Here is an 18,784-nt window from a genome sequence, read left to right on the forward strand (position 1 = left end):
GGGTTTGCCCTTTGTGAAGCCATATTGACTGTGTCTAATCACCTTCCTGTCATCCATACGCCTTGGTGTATCCTCCAGAAAGATCTGTTCCATGATCTTACTGGGCACAGAGGTGAGTCTGACTGATTGGTAGTACCCAGGGTCCTCATTTTTGCCCTTTTAAAGAGTGGGTGTGAAGTTCCTCTTTTTCCAGTCACTGGGAGCTTTGCCTGGCTGCCGTGACTTTTCAGGTGTGATGGAGAATGGCTTAGCAACTACATCAGCCAGTTCCCTCAGGACCTTGGGATGCATCTCATCAGGCCCTACGGACTTGTGTGTGTTCGGGTCCCTTGGAGGGTCTCAAACCTGATCTTCTCCTGCAGTGTGTGGGACTTTGTTCCTCCAGTATCTGCCTTGAGATTCAGGGACTCAAGAGATGTGGGACGAGCAATTGCCACTGGAAACTGAATCAAAAAACATTGTTGGGTACCTCTGCCTTCTTCATGTCAATTGGTTCCTTCTCTCATGTATCAGGTGGGGAATGAAAACATTGGTTCATTTAAACCAAAGCAAACAAATTGTTTTCCATTAAACAGAGTAATTAACATTTTTTAAAGGTTTGAGTTGGAGAACAAAATTGAAAAAAATGATGGTTCTATAGTAATCACCTACTTGGGACCAAACAAGCAGGGGGCCTTGCTTGGGCAGTGTGTGTGGGCAGGATGACCTTCAGAGGTCCCTTCCAACCTCAGCCATTCTGTGAAACCTTTAAGTGCCAAATAGCTGTGTTTGCAAAGGAGGTAATTCTGTTTTCATTACTGTCATCAGCTGTCTGGAAGCACAACTTGTTTTCTTTCACTGTAACTGCTTCTTGCTTTTTTGAAAGAGATGGAAGCAGAATCTAGCACTCTGTGTTTCTAAAGCAAGGCCTGGCATCCAGGTGCATTAGGAGGAGAAAGGCCCCTCATTTTCTTCTGAAAGTTCTTGCAGAGCACATTCAAGGCTGAGTCATGATGTTATTTTCATCTGTGTCCCTGCACATGTAATTGTCTGTGTTGTTCCATCCAGGGAGCTCTCACTGATGCCTTCAAGTAAAGTGCCATGTGTTCAAAGTAGAGACCTCAGTGGTGCAGAGAAAGAATCTGTGGTCTGAGCCAGAGAAGATAATTTTATTCTCATTAATGAACCTTACTTTAGCCCATGAAGTAAGTGTGTAGGATCAGATGAATTAAAACTAATAAAAGCAGGCAGGAAATTAGGGAACACATCTCCCCTCGGTTGCCCTTGGGATAATTTAGCCCAGACATGGGATTTGGAGATTCCTAGTTGGCTTGTGGGTCTGGTTATGCACACCCAGGCTCTCAGGGATGGGTGATAGGGCTGTGGTGGTAACTCTGTTATCTCTGTGAAACTCCTTTCCTCACCAGCACCATCCTCTTGAGGATAACGCTAACTCCTGTCCTCCTCTTCCTCCTCCCCCTGCACAGAAGGAAATTGCTGATACCTGTTCATCAGACCTACGCTGTGCTTTTCTGTAATTTGTCTGACCTGTGCTTTCATGGAAGCAATTGCTTTGGGGTTGCAAAACAGCCCCAAGGCACTTGAATATCCCAAACACTCCGTTGGTAATTGTGTTTGGTACTTAACTTCTTCAAGTAAAGGCAGCCAGTTTCTCAGGTCAGAGTGGGGTAAGAAACAGCCGTGTCCGCTCTATCAAATGCTGATTTATACGGGACTTGTAAGTTCAGTGCTTCGGTACTCAGAGGTAGAAACTGTCTCTTGCATATATACTGGAGATGGGGGGTGGGGGGAAAAGAAAGAAGAGAAGAGAAAGGCACATTTGTGGAGACAGAGGATCAGGAAGTTATTCTAATCCCTCTGAAATTATTTTCTTGCTGAAAATTGTTAGATCTGGATGGACTAAGCCAACTGAGCTACCAAGACAACCTATCCTATCGTGAAGATGACCACGTATCTGTTGATTCAAGAACAACTGAGAGCGGGGGCACTAGGCTGGAGTCCAGCGTTGGTGATGGTGTTAGCCAGCAAGGCGTGGAAGGACGTTTGGAAATGGAGGCAGCATTCACCAACCAGGGATTTGAAGTCAATGATGCTACTGACAGCTCATCGCCTTGGAGCCCTGAGGTATGGCGAATTGTCATCCATTACACACAGTGTAAGCTTTCGAAGGACGTTGGGGGCCAAAAAATGTTAGAGGAGAAATGAAGTGAAAAATTGATCAGCACAGCACAAGATAATGGTACTCCTGTGTGTGTGTGTGCGCGAACATACACCCCTCTCTATGTGTTTCCCCTTTTTCTGGTATTTTACCTCTTGCTACTAACATTCAGAGAAGCTGTTTTATTGGGTGATTTCTGACTGCAATCTCTGAACTGAAATTGGAGCCGTTAGCTGCCTGAAAGCATTTAAGTGCCCTCTGTGGTGGCCCAGAGCTTTGTTGCTGGCTGTATGTGCAGGGCGTCTGGGGACATGGTGTGTGGTCACTGAGTCCAAACTGTGCCTCTTTTTCCATGTGGTTTCTATGGCTTAGACAATGGGAAGCATCTGGAAAGCTGGAGGCAGCTGGTGGGGGTGGCCCGTGACTTGGCCAAGTGACCATCAGTCTAGTCCGCACTGGTACCAGGCACCCTTCCAGGGAAGGAGACTGCCTGGGGTTGGAGCTCCTCTGCTTTCCCTTGGCTCTGCACCTTTATTTTGAAACCTCAAGAAAACTTTACAGATTTTAAGGTATTGTAAACACCTGATGACTTAGCATCCCCCTTTTCTCTCGTAATCTCTGTCCGTAATGTGTTGGTTTTCGTTACTATTTTACCACAAGATTAAATTTCTGAAAAAATATCAGCCTGCATCAGATGTATTGAAAGAACAGCACATCTTCTGCCTGAATTAAGAGACTGTTCTTCAGCTGTGGAAATTAATACCTCCATCACACTGAGCAACAAGGCTTTGAGGGAAAAGTTCTTTTCCTCAGAGCACGCTGCCTGCAGCCAGTTAAAGAGATGGAAAGCATCTCCTCAGGGCATCTGCTCCAGCCCTAAGGGGTGTTTTGAACAGCATTTTGGTTTGCTGCACAATCCAGCCCCACAAAATATTACACAAGACATGGGAACTCCACGCAGCGGCAGTCCTGCCCTCTCTTTGCTGTGTGCCTCTGACACAGGCTGCTTGTCTGCCCACGAGGCTCATTTCTCCTTTCCACATCTGCGGTACATTGCTGTGCTTCACATGTGCCACAATGTCTCCAGTGTCCTCGTGTATTTCTTTGGAATACATCTCTTGTTCTGCTCCTGATACGTACATTTTTAAAAATGCAAAGAATGGTTATAGCATCAGGGGGTAGATATGCCCAAGTCCCCGTTTATCTGCTACAAGCAGCTTCTCATCCAAAGGTATTATGTGGATTAATGAAAGACTTTTTATTGCAGGAACTAAATGTTCTGACATGCCAGAAATGTCCAAGCGCTATTATGCTTTACTCAGAGGACCTCTCTTTAGAGACAAAAATGGTAATTTTATGCCCCTGCAGTGGAACCACAAGTACCGTTTCAAGCCATGTCCATAATTAGCTGCTCTTTCAGGTTTCTCTGGCAGAAATGGACTTATTTTACCTAGTAAAGAGGATATTGGCTGTCCTGAATGACCGGGTTAGACATACAGAATCAATTGCTGTGGTTGGCTTGACCTCTCAACAACTGTGCTGGAAAGAGGGAAAGAAAGAAATTCAGAAGAAATACCCAAAACCTGCACTTTCCTTGGATTCTGGTTTAAGTGGCTGTATAACCAGTATATTCACAATAGACTCATAGCCCAAGCTGAGGGGAGTTCTGTCAACGACTTCAACAGAAAGAAAACTGAGCGTCCGTAAGCTTTGTGTGCTGAAAACCTGTTCAAGGGTGAGTCCCAGATAGCACAGTGCTCTCTGAAAGGGCCAGCCCATGACGTCTCGAAAGTTTGGTTGCCCACAGAAAGGTCATTGCCATGGAGTTTGGCATTTCTCTTTCCCTCTCTGCCTCTGGTTCATGCAGTTTTCTCTGCAGTGGATGTGGCCACAGCTATAATGGCACAATTTGAGATCTCCTGAAATCCAGATCCTCTCTAGCTCTTCGGTCAAAAACCAGATAGCTGACCTTCAGTTGCCCCTACACGCTGCCAGAAGATGAGATATTCAGCCCCGTTGGGGCAGGAAAGTGCCTCTTGGATCTTCATACTTGTGGGTTTGTGATGATGCACAGGAGTTTTTCTCCAGCTCAGGCATGTAAATGAAAGCAAAGTTAAGCCACAAGCACAGTTGTCTCCACACTGTAGCAGTAGTTCTTAAATGTGCCTTGATTTCTTCTCAACAGCAAATTCACAGATGAAAGTGGGGAGGGATGAACATGTGGAGGGAAACATGAATCAAGCCCAATCCCATTCCTTCTTAAATATTATTTCATCAGCCAGACAAGAATAACTTGACAGCTACACCGCAGCACTTTGCATTTGCATAACATCATGTTCTCTCCAGGCAACCTGGCCTGCCTTGCTTTTTTGTCTTTGCAGCCTGCTGTTCATACGGAAAGGCATTTTTATGGCCAACCAAGTCATTTTGCGTGCTGTCCAAGCAGTGATTTTTCTCCCTTTGACATTCCTTCTGCAAGATGTATGACAGTGGGTCTCCATCGCTCATGTGCACGCATGGACTTCTGTATTCACGTGCACGAATTTCAAACACTTATGAAAATATGAAAAGCTGGAGCTCTGCTCATCATGGCAGCTGAATATGAGCGCTTGAAAAGTAGATTGACAGAAAGTAGATATATATTCTGAGATTTGTCTGAAGTCTTGTTTGAGACACGTACCACCCTAGACACTTGTGTAGGGAGTTGCATTAGAAGTCCCATGGCCCATCATCCATACTCTAAACAATAAGATTCCTGTTGAAAAGAAGTGTTACTTGAAATGCGAAAGAAGATAAATGTTTGAGGAGGAGGGTGACTCAGACTGCTAGTGACAGGCCTTAATTCACCTTCTGGCTATTAACTGAAAATCTTTCCCTAGTACAGTGTATACTCATGTTTAAATACAAATCATTGATCACTATAGCAACCCCTTTATCACACGAAGCATATTCTAGCTTAAAGATAAAAAAGCACTTTTGAACAGAAATGCACACGCCCACTCATCAAAAGGTAAGGTGAGCTTCCATGTTGTTTTATCTTGTTTTATCAAGATGATTTTTGTTTTAAAAGTGCATAAAAGATTGTGTGTGAATGGGTCTGCCCCTGTTTTGGTTGTTTATTTTGAATTTTTATTCTGAATGTATTAGTATCCAAACTGAACAGAAGGAACCGATGCCGCTCTTGGGAGATTTAAAAAGAGAATAAAGAATCAATATGCATTTAATCAGACTGTTTTTCTTGATTATCATTGCTTTAGCTGTAGGAAAAGTATTGAATTATAGAGTAGTATTTGGAAATGCAATTTTCATTCTGCAAGAAATTCTGACATGATTTCCCCTCCCATCAAACTGAACGTAGTGCTTAATGTTTTTTAACTTCCAGCAGAACAAAATATCCAAAAAGTTAGCAGGTTTTGACTGAATTGTTTGATTTCAGTAAAGTAAAAAAGTCCATTTTGAAAAAAATTTGGTGTATATTCAAAGTAATAGGTTAAATTGTTCTTTTTAACCAAATGAAACCAAAATGTTTTATTAATACCTCAAAACTGACATGAATGAAATTTTAAAAAAGCCTTTGTTTAGTTTTTCCTACATGAAATTTTTGCCAAATTACCAGTCTCCTGCAAAACATTTAAATATTGATGATACTTTTTGTTGGAAATGTTTCAGCAAGTGCTGTTGTTTAGTAGATTATATGGGGAATTTTACACAAAATGAGGCAATTAACTATCGTTGGCCTTTCAAGAAACACTGGGATCCTTATTTTGCAGAGCAACTGCCTACACTTGCAAGCACAAGTGAGGAGAACAATTTTTTTTTTTTAAATAGAGGTGAGATCATAGAGGCAATTTTGTACTCCAATGCAGGTTTTCCTCCTTCCTTCTCTTTACAGGAACATAATGAAGTGAACAGTGCACCAGCTCATCACGGTGCTCATGAGCCCATCTGTAAATGTGGTGACCTAGATGTCATCTTCAACTATAAAGCCTCAAGTCAAAAGCTACTAGTTACTGTCCTGGAGGCCAGGGATATCCCGGACAAAGACCGCAGTGGTGTGAACACCTGGCAAGTGCACACAGTCCTGATGCCTAGCAAGAAACAGAGGGGTAAGACAAGTGTTCAGAGAGGACCCATCCCCGTGTTCAAGGATAAAATTACCTTCAGTAAGCTGGAGCCAGAGGAGTTAAGCAGCCATGCCATTCGTTTCCGCCTCTACGCAGTACACAAGATGTTTGGAGAGAAGATGATGGGAGAGCAGTTGTTTTACCTGAGCAACATCGGCCGGGAAGGGGAAGTGAAGGTGACATTGGTCTTGGAGCCAAGGAGTAACTTGAGTGTAAGTTTGGTGAAATAACTATGGAGTTCATAAAATTGTTCATCTGGTGAATGGGGACCAGCTGTACCTCATATCTTTCATGCAGAGCTGTTAGGATGCAACTGGTGGTCACTTAAAAAGTTACCAGTTAGGGGAAGCCTGGGGCATGTCTTCCTGACACAAAGCCATGCCTTATAAACAGTGGCTCAGCTAGCAAACTTACATAAAGTCATGTAGATGTACTACGTCTACACAAGTCATGAAATGCTGTGCCATGCAGAAACAGTAAGTTGGGCCTGGGACCACCAAGGCTAATTACGCCTTCATTTCAACAGGGACAGTAGTTCTCGTGCACCATTATGTTGGTGGACCTGTACTACTGCCAGTGCAAGAGCTACCTCATTTGGCACTAGCTACGAGCTTGTGGATCTCTGTGTAGTGCAGTTTCCATGTTACCAGAAATGCTTGGTAATGTTCCTTTTCATGACAGATGGAAGTGAAGAGGTGGGTCATGTGAGGAGGAACTGGCTGTGCTGCTTTCATAATCTTCCATGCGCATCACAGTTGTATACAGCTCTGGCTATGCCAATCAATTTGTGTAGATGAGCTCTGTCAAGATTCATTGTCTACAAAAAGCTCAGTGAGAGCTTGTGCACACAAAATGAATAAAACATCATACTCTGGGTGAGGAGGGGGTAGAGAGAGCATCATGGTAGCAAGGAAAGAAAGTAAGAAAATGCAGAGTACATGACACACACACACACACACACCCCCCAACTGCAAAATATCTTCCATCCAAATCATTGTCAAGGAGATGTACTGTGCATTTGATGTAGTAGTATCTGTACTTATCTCAGAGTCTTTGATTTACACTGGTGGTAACACATTACGCAGAGTTCCTCATCTTTATAGAGAAAGTTCAGAGATGTGTTCTTGTAAAAGTGATGCTCTGATTCTTCTGGTGCCCCATTGTAATTCATTCTTAGTCATTGTCATTTGTTAAGAGAGATCTTACTAAACAAGGCTACGAGATCTGAATTAAGGGAGGGTGGTGGTGAATGTCCTGATGAGACTTTCAGTGCTCTTTCCCTGCAGAGTGCAGACTCTCAGCTTAGTCTGTCAGCAATCTCTCACAGTGATAGCGCTTCTTCAACACAGTCCCTGTCGCATGGAGGGTTGCCAGAGCTGCTTGTGGGATTGTCATACAATGCCACTACGGGGCGGCTGTCAGTGGAGATGATCAAAGGCAGTCATTTCCGAAACCTCGCAATTAATAGGCCACCTGGTAAGTACTTCACTGCTGTTAAATAACACTATTGAGTCAAAATTTGCTTTTTATTTTCTTCCTCAAGATATTCAATTATGTCATTTTTGAGCTGGGTTTCCTTGCAGAGTATCTGATTGAAAATTAAAAGCATCATTTCAAATACGTGTGCTGGTAAATTTTACAGTGTAATTGGAGGCAATCGTATGAAGACACAGCCGATGGGACAGTAACACCTGCATGTCTCTTTTATTGCATATACCTTTACAACATTTGATTATGGAAAAAGTGCTATTGTACCCAAAGCACAGAGTAATTCTTAGCAGATCCGTAAAATGAAAGAAGTGCTTTTCAAGTGATTATATGTTACCACGTGATCTAGAGAGGTCCTGCGTAGCACCATTAAGTGTTTCCCAGGGCTATACTTAGTTTAGTCCCCTTGCTGTGCTGTTGAGCACTAGGTGACCTGGTGCTTTGGGCCCTTTTAGGGGATCCTGCTGCTGTGAATTCTCCACTGCTGCACAAGAAAATCTGCTGCAGAAAGAAGATTTGAAAGTTATTCTTCTGGGTCACAGCAGTTGAGCTCCCTTTTCCCAGTACCTAAAGGAAAAAAATTGAAATTGCCTTACAGTGGGTTTTGTTGGTGTCTGAGCTGTAGTTAGCCCTTGAGAAGGATAGTGGTGCTAATGTCCATGGTATAGATGGGGTCATGCAGCCACAGTGTGTGGTGTATCTGCTTTGCTGCCAGCGTGCCTCGGTCAGGGGTTGAGTGGCAGTGCAGTATTCAGCTCATGTTGTCCTTTCGCCTCCTGTCTGAAACCAGCAGCTAATGGCAACGTGAAATAACATTTTTTTGGTTGTTTGTGTTTGCTTTTTGTGATGTGGTTCTCTGCCTGTCAGAGGTAATAACCTTTGACAGTTCCTTGCCTTCACTGGGTTTGACATAGTATCTCTGGCTTGCAAAATGCTAAGATTGCTTTTGCAAAATGCTGTGCTCTTTGGCCCAGAGCTAGCAAAATATTTATGTAATATTTCAGCATATGGAGGTGAAAACTTAAGTTTCCCCTAAACTATACTTGAACAAATTACAGAAATAATCCATGTCATCAGTCAGTCCCTCGAGAATTAAGGGCAGGTCTATGCAACAGTAAAACACATGGCCCCAGTCTGTGTAGCCCTAGCTAGTCTTGTATTAGCTGTGGCAACATAGGTCTCCATGTGAGTTATATGTTCCTGTTTGCATGTATATGTTTTATTAAAAGGTTTCAAGCTGGGACCTTTTTAGTAATTTAAAGCAAAGGTAGACTAAGACAAGAGTCTTACCACAGGCACTAGCAAGCAAGCTCACCTGTGTTTATACTGCGATATAGGTACATCCTGAAGTTTTATTCTCAGAAATGAAATTGAAGTAGTGCCAATATAGGTCCAAGTTAATTGCTGCAGTTTTTGCTGGCCTGTTTTCATGTATCTGCTTGTATTGGAGTTTTTTCTCTTACCTGCCTGAAGATGTGGATTATGCAACACTTCTGTTCTTAAATCAGGCCCTGCACAAGTTGTCTTGCACCTGGCTGGGTCAGGCATGTGTAATGCCCGCTTTTTTCCTATAAATGAAATGTTTTCACTGCACAGAACTCAAATAATTGCCTTCCTGCTTACTACCTGCAATATCATGACCAAATTACTGATGGTTTTGGTATCCTTCTAACAAATGTCCTTCTGGGTGCATGTTGTATAGCTCTGTGGGTTGCAGTAAGCTGAGCAACCCTCTAACTCTGTCTGTGAGTGCTGGGGAGCTGTGTCTGTCCTGGGCCTCTGGTGGGATGGGGTTTGGCAGGTTAGCCATGTGTGCACGGGTGAACTTTCAGCGTGAGATATTTTAGCTGCAATGATTGAATGTCCCATTCAGCTTTTTAGCTGGTGAGTGCACAGGAGTGCAGTAGCTTGGTTGGAAGCATCTTTAAACCTGAGAAGTATTTTGTGTGTGTTTGATAAGAACAGGAGCAGGATATGGGACAAAGAAGCATTCCTTGAGGGACCTTTCATTTTAAATTCTGCCTGATTTTTTCCATTTCTGTGTTTGCAGGGCTTCAGATAGACCTAGTTTAGTCAGTCTGATGAAGTGGCCAAAGTCTTCTGTCAGCTACCCAAGCTAATAGTCCTGAAATTGTTGCACAGCAGTTCTTCCATCTTTGCTATTCAGGTGATCTTGAGCTGTTTCTTCACATCCTTTTTGTATCTGGATCAATTTTAGCACTGTCAGACCAGTATCTCTCAATGTTAGATCAGTTTTTAGTTGAAACATGGGAATTCATAAACGATTACAGGCAAATTCTGAACCTATCACAATCTGCTCCTTTTGTTCCCAGTCACATTGTTGCTTCTGCATTCTGCATTGTTGTTCTGCACCTACAGTTCCCAGTCGTGTGGTGAGAAAAGGAAAACCCAGTGAAGCAGAAACTGAAAGAAGTTGAAAAGAAGGAAGAAAACCAGCACTTGTCTCAGGTGCTGGAGTAGCATTTCACTGATAGCTCCTGCAGACACTGCAGAAGAGTGCTGTGAGGTCCGATCGTTACTGTCTGAAACATGCTGGTGGCTGAATGAGATGCTCGATAAGTCTTTCACTAGGTGAAAACTAAAACTGCTAGCTCCCTTTCTGGAGTGTGAGCAAATAGCCCTTGTGTTTTCTCAAATATGTCCTATCTTCAGTTCTGTTGTTTGAAGCTCAGAGGGAGTGATTTATTTCTTTAAAGTATCATGGGGATTTCAGATATAATAGCACTTCAGGGCACTTAAATACCAAGCCAAATCTGCTATTCAGGACAGCCATTTGTGGTGAGACGGAGAGAAGTCAATGGGCAGAATCCATCTGCATTCCTGGCCCTGCATGCACAGAACCTATACAGTACCCATATGTGGTCCTGTTGCAGCCCAGTGGCTTTAGCATCACCTGCTGCTGACAGCTGCGGTTATGGGGAATGACAGGAGAGTCTTACACAACAGCAAGGTCTCCAGCTGTGCTTTTTGCCCACTTTGACCCTCTTCTCTGCTACCTGCAGTCCTGCCCAGGTGAGCTCAGCATCTCCTACAGCGTGCGTGCTCCCTCCTTGGCATCCTTGCACAGAGATTTCACTGTGTGCAGAATAAGGAACTGGACTGGGACATTGGTGATTTTAGGCATTAAAGGCTGCAGACGCTAAACCAGATGGTTTTCTGGAGAGGGAAAGGAAGAATGCGCATGTCTCGGTTTTTCCTGGGCACATCATCTGCTTCGCGTAAACCTTTAAACTGAGTGAGGTAAATATTAAAGTCGTGGGTTCTTACATGGGTAATAACTGGGTTAGAAAACATCTGGACAGCTTACAGAGACTTAAATCTCACAGGCAGTGTCTTCTCTTGAGGTCACATTTGTGGGATTTAAGAACAGTTTGGTCAAGGATAAGTGTTCAGGTATTGTCCTGGGGAGCATGCCGAGTTACAGGCCTGTGTCTGCAATCCCTGATCACGCAAATAGGTCCATTATCACTCGGAGCACTTAAGAGCACTCAAAAGTATGGCTGCAGCATTGGGCTGTAATTTATCAGTGTGTGCCAAAAAGCCTCAGGCAGAAAAGCATCTACAGTTTTGTCAGATGTAGACACCCTCAGTATTAGAGTGCTAATGGCTTGTGTGCAGTGCACCTCAGTCTTTTTGCTTCTTGTAAAAATCATTAACCTGTGTTAGTGTTTTGTGGGTGTTCGTATTTTGGTCTGTGGTATTGTATTTTCTTAGAACAAAACACAGTGTGTTTGTTTAAAGGATGTTTATTATAGAAAAAGTAACAAGAGAAGCCTACACCACTGGCAGACACCTCTTTAAGAATTTATAACCAGTTACATACCATGTGCATGGTAGTAGTGCCTTGGGATTGTAGTGATGGCAGGAATCATTTGTGCCAGTTGGCATATAAACATGCAACAGAGACATGGTCTCTGCCCACATGATGCTTAACCTTCACCAGCTACTCTGCTGGGTGCAGTTCTCTTTTCAATAATCCAGCCCTTGTTTTTTTCCCCTTCTGCCTTTTTTTGGGGGGGTTGTACGTCTGTGTAATGCAATTTGAGAAGGACTATTGTAAAGATATTCCCTCGCCTAAGAAAAGTCCTCCAAGCTTTTCAGCAGCTGCAGAATTAATCACACATAATAATTACATCCGTACGTGATTGTTATTATACAAGCAGCATATTAACCCCATTAAACAAATACAATAGCATTAATGCTGGAAAAGACAGGGGGGAGAGAACAAGCTATCAGGATTTCTGTTGGGAACAGGAGAAATTCTTGGAGTGAAGACTTGTCTGAAAACAAACATATGAGCCACAGATAACAATGCCAGTAAGTGCAGAAGATGCTCCCATAGAGGAATTAGGATCCTTGCACGGTATTTTTTGCTCTGGTATCAGAGTGCTTGAAAGCCATTAGTGGCTTTTATTTTATCAGCTTGTGAGGGAAGGAAAGTTGTTATCCTGTTTCATTCCTGGAAGACTAAGGCACAGGTGAATTTCTCCCAATCAACCAGGGAGCTGAATAAGGAACTTAACTTCTAACCTGCGCATCTTGCTCTGAACAGGGAATTTGCTTGAGTTCCTAAAGCTTTGTAATTCATGCTTTCATCTCATCCGTAGCAGAAGGGTGATCTGTACTAGGGTGAGCTGGGGTGGATTCAGACGTCCAGAGAGCTTGGTTAACAGAGCAGTAGAGGTGCTGGGCAGCTACTTGCTGCTTGCTACTTGCCAATTGGTCACAGTAGGCTTGTACAGGACCACCACTCCCACAGATTTTCATTGCCCATCCTTGAATATAGCTTGAATAAACTTACAGTAAAGGTCAGTTTTGTTTGAGAAAGTTTTGTTCAGGGTGGTAAAAATGACGCCAGATGCAAGGAGCCCAGAAGGATGTCTTAGTAATGAGCAGCTGGGCAGTGAGGTGGAAGATGAAGGGTGGATGAATGTAAGGTACTACATGGGGGCAGGGATGGAATTCAAGCTTAGTATCTGGATGGGCTCAGAGCCACTCGTGAGTGAAATATTAGGCTTATAGTAAATAGCTCCAGGAAAACGTCCACTCAAGGATCACAGTAGTAGTGGGAAAAAACAAGTTAAAGGTTAGAAATATACGGAGGACAAAATGAAAAATTGGTGTTTGACTGTAACTATGTCACTGGTGTAATGAATACCATGTACAGTTCTGGCTCCTGCTATTCATATAGAATACGGCAGAACTGGAAGGATGTGATGAGGAGTGTCAGAGACCATCAGGGGCATGGGAACAGCTTCCAGTGAGCTGCAGCTGAATAGACTGCACCTCCTACGATGCTACCACAAAGGGAGATGGGAGATTTCACGGACGCCTCTGAAATCATAAGTATCATTGAGAAAGTGAATTGGCAGCAGTTATTTGTTTTCTTTCCTGATACAAAGCCACAAAACGAAGGTAGGAGGTAGTGGGTCTTGAAGAGGAGACAGCTCTTCGCTTATGCTCTCAAATTCCTCACTACAGAATGTCATGGATGCTAGAAGTCCACTTGAGTTTGGTACAGCACAGGACAAGTTCACAAAGAAAGATCCACTGAGGACCGTTAACTATGAAGAGGTTAACTCTGACAGAGGAAGTTCTTAAGTCACAAATAGCTGAAGACTGGGAAAGTATTTGGGGGAGAATCAGCATATGCCATATTCACCATATTTTTATTGACTTACTAAGGCACGTGGTATTGGGTACTATTGGGTGGATGGACTGGCTTGGTGCAGCTATTTCCACCATGTTGAGACCCGGGATTAATTAAGCTCGGAAAAGCAGGTCACAGAATAGTGGACTTTCAAAGAGAAATTGTGAGATTTTGGTGGGGGACGTTCCATGATAATTAGACATCCAGTGATAGCATGCCGTTATTCAGTAATGTTTTCAATAGCTCTGTATTTCTAAAAGGTCTATAAAAGCTATAATCCATGTTATACTTGCTGGGTGTAAAAATGAAGGTATTTCTGAATCAAAGGAGTACATCTGAAGTGGAATGTATGGTGATGGCTCTTCCATTCCCATAGCTGTGAACAAGAAAAAAAAATCCTCTCCCAAAACAAACAAAAGGCAAAGCTTACTTCCAGAGTAGAACTCTCCTAATTCAAGCTTCAGTTGCAGCTGAATGTTTAGTGCAAATCTGCAGCAATTCTACAGAGCGGTTTGCAGGAGATCCGATGACAGGCTGTATCATAAAGCCATGCCCCTGGGCACCACTGCTGGAGGTGAGAAAAGCCAGGCTTAAGCAGCCTTACATCATGCTGCTGCTGTTACTGAGAAAGTGTACGTTCATGCTTTCTGCTATGCTCTTGGTTAAAGATCCCACCCCCTCTCTGAGGCAGCAGCAATGATGCCCAATGTTGAAACGCCCTGATTAGAGGAGAGTCACCTCGTGCATCTGGAGAGGTGTCTGCGTGCTGCTTTGGCTGGGTAAGCCCTGAGTAAAGCTGCACCTCTGTGGGCTAGAGAACGCAGGGGGGGCGGTAAGCTGGCTCTGCAGCCCACCATGCATCCCAGGTGAGGGCTAGCACTGTCAAATAGAGTGTGCATGGGGTCTTGTGGCAGCAGAGGAGGGATCACCAAGGACCTGAGCTCAGGGGGTCTCAGGAAGCAGCTTTCCTTCCTGAGAGACCCGGGCGCTGCTGCTCGGGAGCCCTTGTTTCCTACCCCTCCCCAGCCCACCTCCTTGCATGAAACGGGTCACTGATGCTGGCAGTTCCCTTCTCTCAGGCCAAACTCTGCTTCCTGGGAGCAGTGCGCTCCTTTCTGCTGCGTTTTAAATTAAAGGCGCTGCTGGTCTGTTCTCAACGCACGTGTTGTCAAGGTTTGCCATATCCCAGCCTCTCCCTTGCGTGGTGGCTGCCAGCCGTGGGAGAGGGGACCTGAGTAGCCAAGGTTTGGTGGAACAAGCCTTTGAATGGAACAAGGGGAGGAAAAGCTGGCATCTCGGCAACGTAGCAGGCAGCTCTCAGCCCTTGTAGGATTTCTAGAGTAGTCCACAAGCTGCCTCTGGTCTACACCAGACTTCCACAGTGTGGGGCTGGGAACAAAAGCCTGGGTCTAATTCTACTCCCTGCTCTTTTCCCGATCCGGCTGCAGTGAGCCAGGTTCACAGTATTCCTGCCTCGCTGCTGGTCCGGTGGGGAGGTGAAGCCGTGACTAACGGAGCCCTGGCCGCCTGGGTCTCCCACCGAGACCTGGCGTTGAGCCGTGCTGTACGGAGCAGCGCAGAGCTGAGCTCTGGGGCTGCATTGCCAAGCGATGCTGCATTTATTATGTAGGCTAGGAGCGTGGGCATGCCAGCTGGGTGAAATTAAGCTCTACGCCCAAGGCTTTATTGTACTGCAGCTGTTATTAGTCTGGATTGCAGCATGCTGACATGGTTATACTGCTTTTGGAAATGAGCTAGCTTGCCTGGAGCGAGGGTGGGAAGGTCCGTACGGTGCGCTGCTGTACCCTGCAGTCCGCAGACCTGAGGGGTCAGGAGTCTTTGGTTGTTTCCTTTCTAAACATAAATTTAAGCAGGGGGTTAGACGCTTTTGTATTTGCAGTGGTTTTGTCCATGGGTCAGCTTTATTAGTAGTGGTGGAGCTTAGGGTAAATGAAAGTAGAATGCACGCTATGGTCCCTGCTCCAAAAATGGGAACGTATAAATTATAGCTGATTATTCCCCTGAGTTGTCATTATCAGTTAGTTCCCTTAGAAGGATGATGACAGAAATGGGTCATTAGAAGAATTGCAGATAAACTGATTGCCTTTGCAGATGAGCTCTCGAGAGGTGTTTTATGGTTGGGGCAGTGCTGATGGGGGCAGATCAGTCCGTGCGAGGAGAGGTTTAGCCAAACCTCTGGAGTAAGATTATGCAGCGCCAGCCCAAAATGTGTCTGGCTTCTTGCAGCATTCCTTGATTTAGTGCTTTTCACTCTGGTATTAAATGCAGAGGTGTTGATATTTTATGTATACGAGAACATTGTTCAATCCACTCGTACCAGAGATGAAAGATGAGTTTAGAGTAAAAATGATCTGTAGCAAGAACTTCTGTTCCAAAGCCCATATGGAAAGGAGAGCCTGGTGGATGCATGCTAAAATTGGTCTCGGCAAAATTAGACAGTTCTTGCTTCTTCACAGACTTTTGTGTAATCGTGGGCAAGCTGCAGTCTCAGACCCTCCCAGATCTTAAGAGGGCTCGCTCTTCTTTATGTCAGTGAGATAGGTGCCTAAATAGAAGGTGAGCACTTAGGCATTTTAAGGAGTGTAAGCCTTAATCTCTCTTCTCCCTTTGTGCTTGACAGAGGTGGCATGAAAGTAAATACACTGAAGAGCATGAAGTGCTGAGATACCACAGTAATGAGGCCATTACTGGATCTGAGCGTGTAATTAGATGGAAAATGTTGCCTTCAGAATAAATAGATGCTCTCACACATATATTCTTCAGTAAATTTTCAAGTTCATCCTTGCTGTAGTTCTACTAATTTCACTGTGTTTCTGGGGATGGATTTTCTTTGGCAAAGCCAGCTGGAGGGGAGAGCTTTCCATCTCAGAGGACCAGAGTGGACCACAAGGAGAACTAGGGAGTGTTACCTGATGAAACACCTAAAAAGATGCTGCAAGGAGCACAATGCAATAAGGGCAAACCACGATCTTAAAATGTAGTTAGTGAAGCAGAATAACAGCTCAGCCTCATACGTACCAGCTCTGCAAAGCAAATTTTGAATCCACACCTACTCTTTTATTTCTGTTCAGGCAAGCTCGATTCTTTTGGCTGGTAAAATACACCCAGTGGAATAAATTTGAGAAGGATTAGCAGCCTGATTTAGTTGCCACTTGCACTGGTTTTGTGCCTGTGTTTACAAGGGGGTGAATAGGGCTCCTGGTATTAGTTCTGCCCTGAGCATAGTCTTCTTCCAGACTTGCATGTTCTTGCCTGATGCAGATGATACGTGCAAAATCCCCACTGACATAGGTACTGTATAGACAGGGCCTTGCAGCAGAATTATGTTGCAGACCTGTTGTATATTAAAGAAAAAGCCTAATTTTCTGACTTTGGTCTCTGTTGGATTTGAGTCATTGGTCGTGCGACGCTCGGTTTTCTTTAAAGCCAGCTGCCTTACTCCTCACTTGCAAAAACTGAGGCCTCAGGGATGTGACATCCTAGAGTTTATGACTGCAAGAAACTCATCCATTCATTGCCTGGAAAATTAACTGGGACATCCTGAAACAGCATCCTGTGAGGTGTTTCAGCTGTGGCACTTGGTTTAGTGTTAAAACCTTTATCATCTGTAATGGTAGCACCGTCTACTAGGTCGCTGCTGAATTATGCCTTATGCTCCTTCGGTGGTATTGATTATAAATTGGTTGACTCCTTTGGGGACTGCTCAGATGAATGTGCCTGCAGTTAGGTGTGATGAATCTCTTCTGAGCTGGTGGCACTCAGAAGGAGGGTGATAGGGAAGTTTAATGAGAGGAAAATCTAGACCTCAGTCCTCTCCCTGTCTTCTCTGAAAAAGACGTACTACAGCCTGAGTGGGTGACCTTTCCCTCAAGTAGCATGGGAAGATAAGCTAAAAAAGTACTTCATCTGCTGTTAGTTATGTTGCACATTGCCATGCTCAGGTGGGATAGCAGTGAGGGTGTTGGTAGCAGTCCTTGGCTGCATACCGTTTCTCCGCTCTGCCCAGCCCCTGCTCCAGCACAGCCAGGGAAACCCTCCCGAGAGCTGCCAAGGGTTCCAGGGGCAGGACCTTTCCAGTGCTGCTCTGTGCCCCAGCTCTGCCCTTGCCGACTCTTCCCAGCCCCGACTCTGATCCCAATCAAATGCCCTCACCCTCAGCAAAGCAGTTCTCAGAGGGTAGTGGGGAAAGCGATATGGCAGCGAGGACATATGTGGAGAGAAATGGAGGTGTTGGGCCAGGAGCAAATAGAGGGTCCCACCTCCCTGAATTCGTAGGTCTCAGCACTCACCTCTCTTGTGTGTCAGCAGAAGCAAGCCACTTCAGCTTTCTGCCTGTCAATGGGATTGGTTTGGGAAATGCACTGAAATTCTGTAGAAAATATAAGATTTCAATTTGAAAGTAAGAAAAATTTTAAAGTTCAAACAGGGAATCATACTAATTGGCTGCTTGTTTGTATTTAAGAATCACCCTGGTGGAGGTTTTTCACTATTTTGAAATCCCCTTCTCCAAAAAAAGGGTGAATACATTAAGAAAATCCATAAACCCCCTACCCACCCCCCACTTATCTTTATTTCCAGGGAGTTCCCTGCAGGCTCAGACCAGCATCCAGGACTTCCACGTGAGGAATGCGTCAGTGCAGGTTATGCTTTGTCAGTGGAAGCAAAGTGACGCCTCTGCAAGTACTGCAAGAGATTGTGTCTGGTGGTTATCTTGCATGGTTTCACATTGAATTGAGCTGGAAGAGAGAGTCCTCTCTTGCGCTTTGTGTTTGCGAGGGGTCTGAAGTTGTTACAGGTTTCGGTCCCTCAGCACCACCAATATTGAATGCTACCGTGGGAATTAGGCCACCTCTTGATATAGCAGTTCTTTGCTTCCCAGATACAATCAGGAAGCTATTCCATGCATCAAGTCTGCTTTTCTGTCTAGCAAGGAGGTCTTTGTTGGCAAGATCTACTTCATCTCCAGTGTTAGGCGGGGAGGCAAGCTGGCACCCCCAGTTAATGATTAGACTGAACTTTCCCGGCAGAAGCTCGATAGCTGTACAGCTGTGTGGGCTTACAATTTGCTCCTCAATTGTCAGTCTCCTGACAGCTTTTTCAGAGGAACAGTTTGAGAGGAGCGGAAAGCCTTGCTTTGGAGACACAGAAGTGTTTTCACACCTGAAGTGTAATTTCACACCTTGTGTTGCTCAGTAGATAAGTGCGTAAAATAGCACATCAAATGGGAACAGAAGAGGATAGAAATGCTGTAGACAAGAGACGGAGGCTTGTTATTTATTTTCTATCTTCAGCACGCTCTAAAATAATACTCACTTGCAGAAA

At 44.4% G+C, this 18,784-nt stretch overlaps 1 protein-coding gene across 2 annotated transcripts in view; it reads left to right on the forward strand.

The window, feature by feature from the left end:
* Positions 1-18,784, forward strand: part of SYT16 (synaptotagmin 16) — a 78,088-nt gene that overhangs the window by 49,699 nt on the left and 9,605 nt on the right. For both annotated transcript variants that reach the window (XM_056347707.1, XM_056347708.1), the window contains 3 exons: positions 1,889-2,124; positions 6,051-6,494; positions 7,569-7,758. In XM_056347707.1, the coding sequence (XP_056203682.1) occupies positions 1,889-2,124; positions 6,051-6,494; positions 7,569-7,758 (870 nt within the window). The remainder of the gene's footprint in view (positions 1-1,888; positions 2,125-6,050; positions 6,495-7,568; positions 7,759-18,784) is intronic.

This window comes from Falco biarmicus, chromosome 7 (assembly GCF_023638135.1).
Source record: "Falco biarmicus isolate bFalBia1 chromosome 7, bFalBia1.pri, whole genome shotgun sequence".
In the NCBI taxonomy this organism is placed as follows: Eukaryota; Metazoa; Chordata; class Aves; order Falconiformes; family Falconidae; genus Falco; species Falco biarmicus.